Source organism: Gorilla gorilla, chromosome 13, assembly GCF_029281585.2.
Source record: "Gorilla gorilla gorilla isolate KB3781 chromosome 13, NHGRI_mGorGor1-v2.1_pri, whole genome shotgun sequence".
Lineage (NCBI taxonomy): Eukaryota > Metazoa > Chordata > Mammalia > Primates > Hominidae > Gorilla > Gorilla gorilla.
In genome coordinates this window covers 112,730,045-112,744,422 of record NC_073237.2, presented here as the reverse complement: position 1 = coordinate 112,744,422, position 14,378 = coordinate 112,730,045, and the positions used below count along the sequence as shown (strand labels likewise).

The 14,378-nt window shown below is 45.5% G+C and overlaps 1 protein-coding gene across 1 annotated transcript in view; it reads right to left on the bottom strand.

Moving 5' to 3' along the window:
- PAPPA (pappalysin 1) overlaps window positions 1-14,378 on the bottom strand; it is a 243,348-nt gene that overhangs the window by 19,040 nt on the left and 209,930 nt on the right. Inside the window, exons 19-20 of the mRNA XM_031014724.3 lie at window positions 10,621-10,730; window positions 436-507 (exon numbers count right to left, since the gene is read on the bottom strand). Of these exons, the coding sequence (XP_030870584.1) occupies window positions 436-507; window positions 10,621-10,730 (182 nt within the window). The remainder of the gene's footprint in view (window positions 1-435; window positions 508-10,620; window positions 10,731-14,378) is intronic.

Genomic DNA, 14,378 nt, shown 5'->3' with positions numbered 1-14,378 from the left:
AGTAAAGGTCATCAGTAAAATGGAAATTAAAAATAAAACCACCTCACATGACTCTGTAAAGGTTAAATGTAACAATGTTGGTAAATTTCCAACATTAGCATATTCTAGACGGTAAATCATTATAGCCCCCTGCCCTTCCTTTCTTACAGATCCCATATTTTGTAGACCACAGGCTCTGGAGCCACAAAAGCCTGGCTTGGAACCCAACTCCATTACCCATTCCCTATGCTTTTTAGTATGTTTCTTTATATCTCTGTGCCTCAATTCCATCATCTGTAAAATAAGTCTGCTAATCCCTGTCCAAGAAGTCTGCTAAATGGATATTTTCAACACTCAGTAGGTATGGCAAAGGATAGCCAACATTAATATAACAATAACAATAACAACAGCAGGATTATTTCCAGGGAACTGAGGAGTGCCTTCCTTGTGACTCACCTCACAGCCTTTGACACAGTGAATCAGAGCAGGGTGAGGATACCACTTGAGACCAGCAGTGCAGACAACTCTCTGTGGGAAGAGGGAGAGAGAGGTCAGATGGGCTTGGGATTGGGAGGGACCCACCTCCGTGTTGGCATCACATTTAACCACCCCACCTCTTCTGGGACCTTCCAATTCCTGACCTCACCCTGGCTTTTACATGGAGAACTTGCCCGAGTACTTGCAATAACAGGAGCCATCAGATTAAAATAATATTTGTGTTCACCGCATGTGTCATGGTTCTGTATTTCCCTGGCAGGAACAAGGGTTGAGGAGAAGCAGAACTGGAGGGTAGAGACACGATCAGAAAGGCCCTTCAGAAAATTCTCGACTAATATTCGACCCTTTCGTGGAGTTGGGATAAGGTGGGGGGAGGGGGTGTGTGTGTGTGCGTGCGCATGTGTATGTTTGCATGTGTGTGTGTGTATGTGTGCATACATGTGTGTGGCTGCAGCAGGAGGATGGGAGAAAACTGTGGAGCAGCATTTCTCAAAGCATGAGCTGAAGACCACTTTCATCAGCATTGCCGTGGGAGTGTGTTAAATTAACAGCAGATTCCTGAGACCTGCTTTGGATTTAATGAATTGGACTCTCTGAGACCAGGCCCTGAGACGCTGCATTTTAGCAAGCCTTGCAGATGATTCCAATGCACACTACAGTCTGAGAGCACATGAGCTATTATGAACCAACCTATGGTTCAAATCCCTGGAAAGGCAGAGAACCCCTCTGCTGTCACCTGCTGCCATGTCATACTGGTCTGCCCACAGTTCCCTGAGGTTGCCCACAGTGAATTCATTCTTGCTCTTCCCCTTCCCTGAATGCCCTTCCCCATTTTGTCACTTTGAGAATCTTTTAAATGTCTGCTCAAAACTTATGTCTTCTTTGTCACTTTTCCTAGCCCCGTTAGGCAGAGCTTATACGCACTTATTTATAGCCTCCTCTTTAAAAATAATTATGATGAAGATAATGACAACTAAAATATATTGAGTATATTCATTGTGCTAATTACCGTATGCATTATCTTATTTATTTCTTGCCATGATGCTGTGAGGTGGGCATTAATCTTGTGTCATAAGAGAGTAAATTCCCCATGCTCCATAGCTGTTCGGTAGAGAAACCAGGATTTGAAAATAACCAGTTGTTTCAGAAATGATTTAATAAAGCTTATAACAGGCCAGGCGCGGTGGCTCACGCCTGTAATCCCAGCACTTTGGGAGGCCGAGGCGGGCGGATTACGAGGTCAGGAGATCGAGACCATCCTGGCTAACATGGTGAAACCCCGTCTCTACTAAAAATACAAAAAATTAGCCGGGCGTGGTGGCGGGCGCCTGTAGTCCCAGCTACTCGGGAGGCTGAGGCAGGAGAATGGCGTGAACCTGGGAGGCGGAGCTTGCAGTGAGCTGAGATTGCGCCACTGCACTCCAGCCTGGGCGACAGAGCCAGACTCCGTCTCAAAAAATAAATAAATAAATAAAAAATAAAGCTTATAACATAAAATCCAACATGATGATATTTTTAAAAGTGGGTGAAATAAGAAAGCTAAATAAGACTAGAACGATAACATAGTATTAGGAATACAGTTACCATAAAAATTCTAGAAGCTTGGCCAGGCGCGGTGGCTCACGCCTGTAATCTCAGCACTTTGGGAGGCCGAGGCAGGCGGATCACGAGGTCAAAAGAGCGAGACTATCCTGGCCAACATGGTGAAACCCCGTCTCTACTAAAAATACAAAAATTAGCTGGGTGTGGTGGCATATGCCTGTAGTCCCAGCTACTTGGGATGCTGAGGGAGGAGAATCACTTGAACCTGGGAGGCAGAGGTTGCAGTGAGCTGACATCATACCACTGCACTCCAGCCTGGCGACAGAGCGAGACTCCATCTCAAAAAAAAAATCCTGGAAGTTCCTTTTCTATTCTCCATAGATGCCCCAGTTTTCATGCCAGATTACAATTATTTCTTTAAAGAATAAAATGAAATAAAATAAAATGGTACATGCTTAGATATGTAGTGACAGGTAACTGTGAACAACCAACTATGGAAGTCCACATGATCAGAGGTTGTTCGACTGACTGAGAGGCCAGTTGATTAATTTTAATTAAAAAATGAAGAGTCACCTGGGCCAAAATGTGGAAAATCCACGTAAACAGCCTATTCTCTCCCTGAGGGCAGACCTATATGGTAGCCAAATTGTAATTAGGCTTCTTGGTGAGGTTGTGACAAAGGGAATCAGGTGACCCCAAGACTGGATTGGGTGCCTTTCTTCTCTGCTCCATAGAATCTCAGGTTCACATTAGATATGCCATGCCTTTAGCAATGCCTGACAGAGGGGATGCTAAATAAATATTTATTTTATAAAGGAACAGATTCTTCTCAAAATAGAGATGATTTTACCAGTGGACAATAATTTCTTTACTTGTCTTCCTGTCTTCTAGAGCATCAGAAGATCATCTAAGGTCAAGCACTAGACTTGTCCTCTAAACAAGTCTAGTTTAGAGGATCAGTTTTGTATAGGCTGAATGTAGCCACTATCAACCTTCAAGTAAATCAAAGACCTTGGAGAAAGAGCTTAACTTGATGATCTTCCAATCAGTCTTGCAATGTGAAATCTACTGTCTTGCGTCTTACTGCTTCTATTGAAATTGTCTACCCATCCCCAGTACATGCATAAAGTGGTGTATGGGAAAAGTCATGGGATATGATATAGGACAGATGTGGTTGCAATTCTGATTTGGAATTGCTTTGTACATTTCCACTATGAGGTTTGGTTCTCTCATCCATAAGATAGGTACTGAAAACGTCATAGACTTGTTGAGATGGTGCATTCATATAAATGATGTGAAAATGGTAAACCTAGTACCAATTTCTTAAGTTTCTTGAGGGCAGGTCCTGAGTTATAGACACTTCTGTATCCTTCCAGGGTGAAGCGTGGAGCACAGTGAAGAAATACATGAAGGAATGTGATACAAATACAAATGAGGGAATTTGGGTTGTTTCAGTATTCCTTTCAATTAAGCTACGTTCTTCCGCCTCTGCCTCCCAGCCATGGGGCTGGGTGAAGAGGATCACCTGCTTTCATTCTCTTAACCAGATTTTCCTCTCTCAGTATGAGAGTCTGTTCCCAGTCAAAATCCAGAGATGTTGGAGGGCATTTGGTAAAGGTTCAAGAAGTGGAAAACAGCAGAGTTAGAATCCACTAGGGATTCGATGCCCATGCCTTCCCCTGTTTATTTGAGAGCTAATTTAATCCATCTGTAGGAGTGTCTTGGTGTGGTTGTACAAGTTTCTGTCAGTTGAGGTTTACCTGACGTGAGTTTGGAAAAAGGACTTTTATACTATCTGCATAAGCCTATTTATCTTTCCAAGGCTTTTGGATTTTCCACTATTACTCAGGGCTGCACGCCCCACCTGTCTCACTACAGGACCCCTCTGTGTGCTAGAACTGGGAAAGGGGACAGGCAGTGGGAGCTGAAGGATTGGCTAGGCTGTTTACAGGAGAATTTGGGAGATCTCAGATGGGGCCCCTCAAATGTCAGCCTTTTTCCTCTTGATACCAGTGAGACATCTAGCCCAGCCAGAGCTTTTTCAGATCAGGTTTTGTAAGAAGGCTTTCATTTCCTGCCTTGGTGGTAGGAATAATAGACTATCTTTTCTTCCTGGTTGCAATTACCATCATCATCATTGTCATCATCATCAGCACCATTGGCACCACCATCATCATCACCACCATCATCATCATCATCAACACCACCACGAACACTACCACCATCATCTGCACCATCTTCTTTTTATCATCATCATCATAGCACCACCACTACCACCACCATCATCACCAGCATGAAAACACCATCACTAACATCACCACCTCCACCAACGTCAATATCGTCATCACCATCAGTATCCTCATCCTCATCAGCACAAAATTCTCTATTTAATAAATATTATGCTCTAAGCCCTGGGCTCAGAGCTTTCATCTCATTTAATTCTCACCGTAACTATGAGATAGGTACTATTTTTGACTCTGGTTTACACAAGAGAAAACTGGGGCACAGAGAAGTTAAATGACCTGCCCCAAATCGTACACATAGGTAGTGACAGTCAGCAATTAAACCCACATTTATCTGGTTTTAAGGTCTAGGCTTTGAACGCCATAATCTCCTTCAAAGTATACCATCCCCTGAAGCTGTAAGTATAAAATAGCTTACTTTTTTGACCGATGGGAAGACCAAAGTTCAGAAAGGTGGAGAGGCCCTTTGAGACAAATGTTGGAGTGGGTAGAGCATCTAAAAGATGAAGGCCCAAGAAGACAGGCCCCAAGCAGAGCCAAAGACATGTGAGAAAGCATCTAAGAGAGCCCCCTCATCCAGAGGCTCAGATCTGACACCCCTCCTGGATGTCTTCTAAGATAAGCCCTTTTTCCCTTAGCTTTTTTCCTTGATTTCTGGGACCTGCTATGAGTGAATCATATCAGTTATTATTATTAGTAGTATTAATTATTTGCTTTCTGTTATCAGCCACTGAGTTTCTGGCTTCTTTCCAGGGTAAGCTTTTTAAAAGCCTAGGCATTTCCCACTTCGTATTCCTAGTGTTTGAAGAGTATCTGCTTGGAGGTGCATAGTCGATGTTTATTGAATAAGTAAATGAACAAATGGACAATCAAATGAACGAATGTATGAGCGTGTCCATAAATGAATGAAAAAAAATCAGTAGATTCTGGCTGCATCTCTTTGTCTATGGGCTTCCCCTCCAGTGCACTTAGTTCTCCATCTCTAGGTCAGTTAGACTGGACTTAACAGTCACTCAGAACCATTCGACCTCTGACCTTTAGACACTCGGCAGGGCTTTCCACAAAACTACCTTCTTTTCACAAATGAATTTTGCATTCTCTGTCTGCATGTGTTGCATATTTTTAAAAGACATGTATGAGGGTTGCCCTTGCAGGATGGAATGCAGTGCAATTAGCTAGCTAATTCTGCCACAGTCGTTATGTGAATTGGGCAATGACAACCTCTTTGAGCCTCAGCTTCTTCATCTGTAACGTGATAATCCTTACCTCACTGGGGAGTGATGGAGACAAAATGAAATGGCATATATAGAATTGCCTAGCAAACCATGTCTACATATTAGAGATAGTCAGTAAATGGCAATTTACCTCTCCTTTCCTTAAGTCATTCCCTCCCTCTCTTTCCGCCTCCCATTTTTTTTTCAGAAGCTATTATAAAAACCAAGGTTTCAGCACCTAAAGGAATTATAAGGTTCTGAGGATAGGGAGATGCACTTTCTATTGTGAAACACTCTCAGCATCCCTGGGCAAGGGACGATGTGTGAGCAAATTGGATCTATTTCTTAGGAACTGATGGGAGACAGGCTGCCACCCCAGAGTTCTAGATCTCCAGACTGGAATAGTCTATCTCATCCAAAGGTTGCAAGCCAACAGCTTCTAGGCTACACAAACCACAGAAATGTTTGGTTTGGCATACAAGTGTTTAAAAAAAGTCAAAATTAGTTGCCAAAATTTTTAAAAAAAGAAAGATTTCAAATTTTAAGAACTCCAGATTTCTTGTACCCAAGAAAAAATGAAAAATTTGGCCACAGGAGGCCCACATTTCCACATTGCTGCACTTGGCTAATGCTGTCCCCCTTTGGAAGCAGAAAAACAACAACTGTGTTTTCCGTAGTTTGCCATATTCCCCACCATTCCCTGCAGTTTCTCTCTAGCATTGAACCTGAGGGGCATTTCCACCTATTATTGAGTTTGTGTCATTTTGTTTATTAGATTAGAGGAAGAGTTCTCTGTACCTCTAATCACTTTGAAAAGTGCATGTACAGGGAAGGGGACTGAGAAAAAGAAGGTTTAGGACACAAAAAAGAAGGTACATTGTGTTTTTCTTTATAGAAGTTGAAAACACATTTATGAAAATGGCTCATGATTTCTAATTATATGAAGTTTACAAATAAGCAAAACCAATTCGTAGTGATAGGGACCAAGTCTACAAATAAATTTACAAATAAGCAAAACCAATCCATAGTGATAGAGAACAAAACAGTGGTTACCTTGGTGCTGGAGAAATTGCCTGGCCTGGGGAGGGAGGACTCCCTGAAGATTTGGACAGGTCCACATCCTAATATGAGTAGTGGTTTCATGAGTGTACACAAAACAATTTATAATGCCTTACACTTAAAGAAGTAAGTTATAGCTCAATAAAAAAGAAGGAGGCTGAGGCAGAAGGATCACTTGAGGACAGGAGTTCAAAACCAGCCTGGGCAACACAGTGAGACCTCATCTCCACTAAAAAAAATAAAAATAAAAAATTGAAAAAAAGAAAAATAGAAAAGAACTTCAACAGTATCTGTAAAGTTTTTATTAAGTTGGGTAGTATGTGTATGGGTGTTATAGTTTTCTGCAAGTCTTTCTTTCCAAAATATTTACAGTAAATACTACTACTACTAATATGCCTCAGTGTTTATTTTTAATTATCATTATTATTATTCGAGACGGAGTCTCACTCTGTTGCCTAGGCTGGAATGCAGTGGCACAATCTCAGCTCACTGCAACCTCCGCCTCCTGGGTTCAAGCGATTCTCCTGACTCAGCTTCCTGAGTAGCTGGGATTACAGATGTGTGCCACCATGCTTGGCTAATTTTTGTATTTTTAGTAGAGACGGGGTTTCACCATGTTGGCCAGGCTGGTCTCGAACTCCTGACCTCAGGTGATTCACCTGCCTTGGCCTCACAAAGTGCTGGGATTACAGGCGTGAGCCACTGCGCCCGGCTGCCTCAGTATTTAATATACAAAAGAGTATGTTTGGCCTGCTTCGCTCATTTCTCCACCTGCCTGGTTCAGGTGGCATTTCAGTTTGTGACTCCTGAGTGAAGCCTAGCTCTCACTTCACAACTGGGTAAACTGTGGCCTAGAGAAGTGACAGGATTTGCTCCAGGACATACAGCAGGAAGGCACCAGAGCTTACACTAGAACCTTGGTCATCTGACTCAGCAATCACAAATATTTAGCAAGTACCTGCTGTGTGCTAGGCACCAAGGGAGGTACTATGGTAACTAATATGACCATGGTCCTGCCTTCACAAAGCTCACTGTCCTGGTGTCCTCATCATGACCTGTGATCTCAGTGTTGACATTCCACTCATCTAAGCAGTCATCTTTCTCTTCATTCATGTCAATATATGCAAAGGACTTAAAATAGAGTCTGTCTTGGCTAAGTGTCAGTGGTGGACCACAGCTGGCTTGCATAGGCTCGCAAGAGCCAACAGTGCCTGGATCTTCCCAACTTTGTGCTCAGTGACAGCAACCTGGAAACCTTGAAATCTGCCACGGTAGGAATATTTATGTCGCAGAAATTGGAAAATGCTACAAATCAGAGTCTAATGTTTGTGGAGAGCCAGTTGTTAACTATTTGCCAGCACATCCCTGGTAAGCCATCACTAAATGTATTGCCTTTATTACTCTACATTTCATAGAGGCTGCAGGGATAGCTGAAGTAAACTATCAGACTGGCCTGGGTCTCTCTTCAACTTCTCTTAGGCAAGTGGCTTCCACCTCTGAGATTCCATTACTTCCACTGGAAGCAGGAAGAGACTAATACCCACCTGATAGGGACATATGTGTGTGGTCGTACGTGTGTGGTAGGGGGTGGAGGTGGAAATAAAGGATAGGAAGTGCCTGACCCAGTGCCTGATCACAGCAAGTGCCCAATAAATGCCAGTTCTTGCCTCTCACTCTCTTACCCCAGGGATAAAAGTGGCAGCAGCTGGAGCAGAGCCTCACCCCCAGCTATCTAAATTGCACTGGTGCTCGCAGGCAGACCCTCAGAAAGCAGAGGAGCTATCCAGGGCCTCCTCTGGCCTGGAAATGCCGGCACCAGCAGCTCTATTTCTGTAGCTCTCACCGCACAAGGGGCAAGGGTGCAGCAGAGGCCAGCTTTTCTGCCTTATTCCTGGAAATCATCAATCTCTGCCCTTCGCCCTCCTCCCTTTCTCTACCACATTTTTTTCCTCCTGGATAATGAGGCCTCCAGAGACCAGTGGAGGTCTGAACCTCATTATGGTTCTCTCGGTAGGCCAGCATCAATAAAGGCAGGCAGACCAGGGAACTGGGTGGGGGATGGGGAAGGCAGGCAGGCAGCGGGTGGGCAATGGTGGGGAGGGGGGGCAGCTTGCAGGCTTTCAAATCCCTGGATTTATTTCACAGTGAATCATAACTGAACTCTTTAGTGCCCAGGGCCCACGGAGGGAAGGGTGGGAATTTGCCCAGGGGGTAGGAAAAAGGTCTTAAGTGGGAGGCTGGTCCAGGCCAAGAAGATCTCTGATACTGGGGTGAGAGGGAGGTCTCCTGTGTCTGTTTTGTGTGTGAGTCAAACTCACCTGCTTTCGGGTATGTGGGAGTTCGGGTGGGAAAAGGAAGGAGAGCTGGTAGTATTGGAAGAGCTGCCAATCACAAGTCCAGCTTGTCGTTCCAGTTGTGCTGCCTGTGTGGACCAGCTGCCTTCCTCTATAGGCCTCAGTTTCCCTATCTGTACAATGAGGAACCTGTCCTTGATTATCTCTAGCTGCCTTGAGATTCTGACATGTGGGCTCCCTGCATGCCTGGGTATATGAGCATATCAGGGTGCACTGGGGCATTCAGGGGAATCTGTGCAGGAATTCTGGTTCAGGAATGGTGGAGGAAACAGACGAAAGAGCTTGAGGTTTGGGAAATAGGGCTGTCTTGTAGATATGCAGAGAGTCAGAGGCAGAGAGAGAGAGAGAGAGAAACAGTGGATGATGGAAAGGAGAGTGTGGGAGAGAGGAAGACAGAACAAGAGGAAAGGTATATCAGAAAAGGGAGGAGAGAGAAACAGAGTGGAAAAACAGAGATAGGAAAAAATTAGATGGAGACAGAAAAAGAGACAGCAAAAGAGAAAGAGGAAGCAGAAAGGAGTGGAGGAGCATGCCGGGGCGCACAGAGGAGTGGAGGAGGTCTGGCCAGGTCTATAAACCCGGAGTGCTGAGTAAGCCCTGGCAATCGTGCCCTCAGCGCATTTGAGAAACAGTACACCCAGTATCAGGTTCTGCCCAGCTATCCAGAGTGTGATCTGCAGCAGGCAGGCAGACAGTAGCTCCCTGGGCTCCATGGCCTTTCAGCACCCCAGGCAGTAGGCTGGTTGGAGAGACACAGAGCTGAACCTCGCCCACCCCGCAACCCCGGCCTCCTTTCGGTTTCTCCAGGGTGAAGAGCCAGTGCCCAGAGTGACACATAAGGCCTGGGACCTGCGATGTCCTGGGGGAGAAAAGCAGGGCCCACATCAGCTCTGGGGGCCCCAATTGATTGGGTGACACAAAGACGAGTGGGAACAGCCAACGTTGAAGTCAAACTGACACTGCCCTGAGGAGGGGGCCTCTGTAGTCATCTGGCTGGGGGCACGCCGGCCTGGCACTGTGGGAAGCACACAGGGCTCAGACTCAGGTTTGGGTTCAAGCCTTGGTTCAGGGCCTATCACCTCACTTCTGAGATTTCAGTGTCCACAACTGGAAAATGCAGACAATGACCCCTCTCTCATACAACTGTGCTGAGGCTGAAATGGAGTCTTCGTGCCAAGCACCGGACACATGAACGTGGCAGGTTCTCCACAAACAACCGATGTTACTAGTTTGCTAGACACCTATTAATTGCTTTCCCCAAAACAGGTAAAGCTTGGAGAAGGATACCAGAAACCTAGGCTATGTAAAGTGGAAGGCTACATGGGAGGGCACCAGAGAAGCCACACAACACCATCCTTATGAGTATGGACTTTCCAGCCAGACAGACTCAGGTCTGAAACCTGGCTCTATGCTCCCTACCTCTGTTATTGGTGCCTCAGTTTATTCCTAGGCTGACATCAGCATTTAGTGGACAGTAAATAAAAGGCCCTTCACATAGGACCTGACAGAGAGAAAGTATTAAATAATTAAGGACTAGAGAAATGATTGTGAATAAGTCTCCTCCCGACTCTACCCCACCTCCCTGCAACACACACCCACAGGGCAGGTGTGATGATTAAATGAGATAATATATGTGAAAGAATGACCTCAGAACCGGGACATAGCAAGTGCTCAACAATATCATTTCCCTCCCCCTTAGCTGCAGGTGGGTAGATGTCCCTGGTCACTTACCTCCACCCGTGTGGGGTTCAGCCAGTGGGGGATGTCACGCACGGTCACGTTCATTGGCAGGATGATGGACTCGCTGTTGTGGTCCAGGCACGAGGTGGCACACTCTGACCCTGAGGGAAGTACAGCATGAGGCAGCAGCTCAGGCCCCAGACCCTCGACATCTGCAAACTGCCCTCCTGCAGAGTGGGCCCTCCCACTCCCTGGTCCCCAGTGGACTCAGCTACCCAACCTGAAGGCAGTGGGAAGGAAAAGGCAAGCCAGACAGGGCCACCTCTGGTCTCCCTGACTCCATTCACATGCCTCCCATCTGACTGGTTCCTGCTGCCACACTCATTGACTCTGACCCTAGTTTGATCAAGCTCCTTCTCTGCTCAAACACCTTTCCAAGGCTCCCCACATGCAAAACAAAATACAGCCCCCTTTGCTGGGCACTCAGTGCCTCCTGCGGTCTGGTCAATCTCCTCTCTCACTAACCACCTTCACTCTTTGGTTGGTTCAACCGGACTGAACTACACTTGGTTTTCCATCTGAGTCCCACAATTCTCATCCTCTGTGCTTCTTCTCTTGTTCATCCCATCTCCTGAAATGTCCCCCAATCTGCCTTCCCATAACTGAATTCTATCCATTATTCAAGGGCCAGTTCAATTCTTCTAAGAAGTTTGCCCTGAATTCGACAACTGAGTGAGAGTACTCCATCATCAGATGTGCTTGATTCATCTCGGAGTTTAACCCAGTGTGTGACACCCAGGTAGAGCTCAGTGAGCACTGGCCGAGTGAATGATGAGCACATAAATGCAATACCAGCTTCTCTTTCCCCAGGGTTTCATCCCTGCCTTTCCCTGTGCCTTAAAGACCCTTCCCACTCCAACAAGTGCATTTTTAATGATCTTACAGACCTCAATTCCAAGCCACTTGCCCAGAGAAGACCTTCATGGTTTTCTGACAGGCCAAGCCCCTCCTAGGTGCCCATGACAGAATTGTCACATGACCATTTCCTGTTTGCTTGGTGAGTGTGATATCAATAGCTCTCTTCCCTGCTGGACTGTAACTCTATAGGGCTAGCACTACCCATGCTCCCCATTCTATGCCCAGAGCTTGGCGCTATGCATGGCAGATTATAGGCACTCAATAAGTATTTGTAAAATGAGTGCAAGAGACAGTGAGTGAATAAGTACATCAATGGATCAGGAAATGAGTGGATTAATGGATAAATGAATGGCATGATGACTGACTGATGAATATGCATTTAGGTATCTTATGAAGGAAGAAGTAAGTACATAAATGGATAAGTGAATGAGTAAGTTATGGATTAAATGGATAAAGGAATAAAAAAATCGGGTAATGAGTCAAAGAAGGGGTAAATGACTAATAGAGATAGGGCTACTACATAGAAGCCCTTGGTCCAGGAACTTTTGGGTGAAGACAGTTGACTTCCAGGCTGTGGGTTGGCAAGTTGACTGTAATTCAGCTCATTCATTCTCTACCCTGACCTCACACATCCTGAGGTCATCTGAAAAATCAAGCCTAGTCCATGGAAAGTACTCAGTACCCCAAAGAGGCATTTATTCATGTGGGCAAAGAAACAACCTGTCAGAATCTGACTAGGCCTGAAAGAGGCCATTTCTCTGTCTTAGTATCAAAACCACCCTCCAAACACTAGGAGCAAGTCAACTCTTTTCTTTAAATATCCTATTCTATTAGCTATTTTAAAGTCCCCCCTTCCAAATATACATATGTATGTATTAGCTATTTTAAAGGCCCCCTTCCAAATATACATATGTACATGACACCCGTTTCACAGGTTGGAGAGCCAAAAGGCGCAAAGCTCAGGGCACAAAGCTGGTGAGGAGAGAGCCACATCTCTAATTCCAGGCCCCACAATCGATGACAGTGCAGCCACACAGAGAGAGGAGAGAAGGAGGCAGCCATCGAAACAGGAGAGATGGTGAGAGGCCAGAGGAGAGACAAGAAATGGGGATAACACAAACAGACAAAAACGATGAGTGATGAGAATAAGGAGCAAAAATCCCTAAGCAGTCAGAGAAACTGCTTATAGAGTGTGCTTTATCATGAGACCAGTTCTAAAGGAATTTTTAGGGAGCAAAGATGAGACAAGGCTGTGATAATAAAGTCCTTTTGAAAAAAAAAAAATGCAGCCTCTGAGAAATAGACAAAGGCTATCTTATCCCAAGAGAGGAAAAAAAAAAGATGGTGGTCAAAACAGGAGACACTTGCTGTCCTATGCAGCGGTCATGTCTTAATTTCTCTTTCTCCGCGTCTCCCTCCCCCAGGCTCTCCTCCCCCACACCAGCTCTGGGGCTTTAGGACCAGGCTGCTGTGTTGTGATATATGAGCCATTATTGGCATCCTTACAGAGTGGTGATCTCACCAGGCCTCCGCGTCTCCTTCCCGGGAGGCGTGGGGAGGGTGGCAGCCCTGGTGGCAGCAGCAGCAACTTTCTGAGGGCTCATAACTGCCACAGAAGCCTCCCCAGGTGGCCTGGGGGAGGCACGCAGGGGGAGCTGATCTGGGTGACTCCAGAATGTGCCCTCCAGCCCCCAAGCCCGACACATATCTCACCCCTGCTTATAAGGCCAGTGATCAAATCCCTCTCCTTGGCAAAGTGGATTCTCCTCAGGGAAGGGCTCAGCCTGGGAGGTGGAAGTCAGGTGCATTTGGAGGAAAGCGAGGATACAGCTGGGGCTGAGGAGTGGATGAGCAAAAACTGCTCTCCTGCCTTGCTTCTCACTCTCACCCTCAGTCTTCCTGTCTCCCTATGTGGCTTTTTCTCTCTGATCTCCTCCAGTGTCCCTATGCACTCATCATCTGCCCTGGGTTATCACATTTATAAGATGGACATCTGGGTGCCAGCCGTGGGGACTTGGGGTACAGGAAAGGGGAGTTAATTCAGGTTGCAATATCATATAGATTTCTTTCCCTTTCTGCTTTGACCACGAAAACACTCAGTGGGTAAAGAAATACCACCCTCCCACCCCTTCCCCTCTTTCTCCACTGTTCTGATGGAGAGAAGACAGCCAGGTATCGTACTCATTTGCGTACAGTTGAGACATATGAATAAAATATGTAAATGCATCTGTGAGGTTTGTTTGCCTTTTGTGCGTCTTTCTGTGTGTTTGATATGTTTTGGGACATAAAATGTGTTTGTGTTTGTTGAAGTATGAGATTTGTATGTATTGCATGTGAGTGCTGTGTATAGGTTTATGTGCTACCTGTGTGTGTATATGTTTGTGTGAGGGATGCATTTGTGTGGTATTTGGCTGATGTGTAGGTGTTAGGCATGAGCTTACTATATGATGTGTGTGTTTGGGGCTGTTTGGTTATGAAGCATTTCAGCATGTGGCATGCGTTTATGTATGCACATGTGAATATATTTGAATGTGTCAGTGGGTATAGATATGCAGCAAATTTGTTTCTGTAGGTTTTCCCTAAAGGTCACTTAATTAGGCTTTTTCTCACAGAGCCACTCAATGCCAGTTAAGAGTATGAATGAATATTCACTTGCATATTCTGACTGAGCTGGAGGTTGGGACCCCATCACAGACATACTTGTTCAGGACCACGCACACCTATCAGGAATGATGGAAAGGAGAAAGTGTTGGCCTTGGGATGATGCAGCCCATGCTGCCCACCATGGCAATACTTGTTGCCCAACCTTCTAGAATGCCTATATTAGCAGGTCCTATAAGATCCCATCTCTCTGCAACACTCCTGGTCAGCATCTCATGAATTGGTGGCTG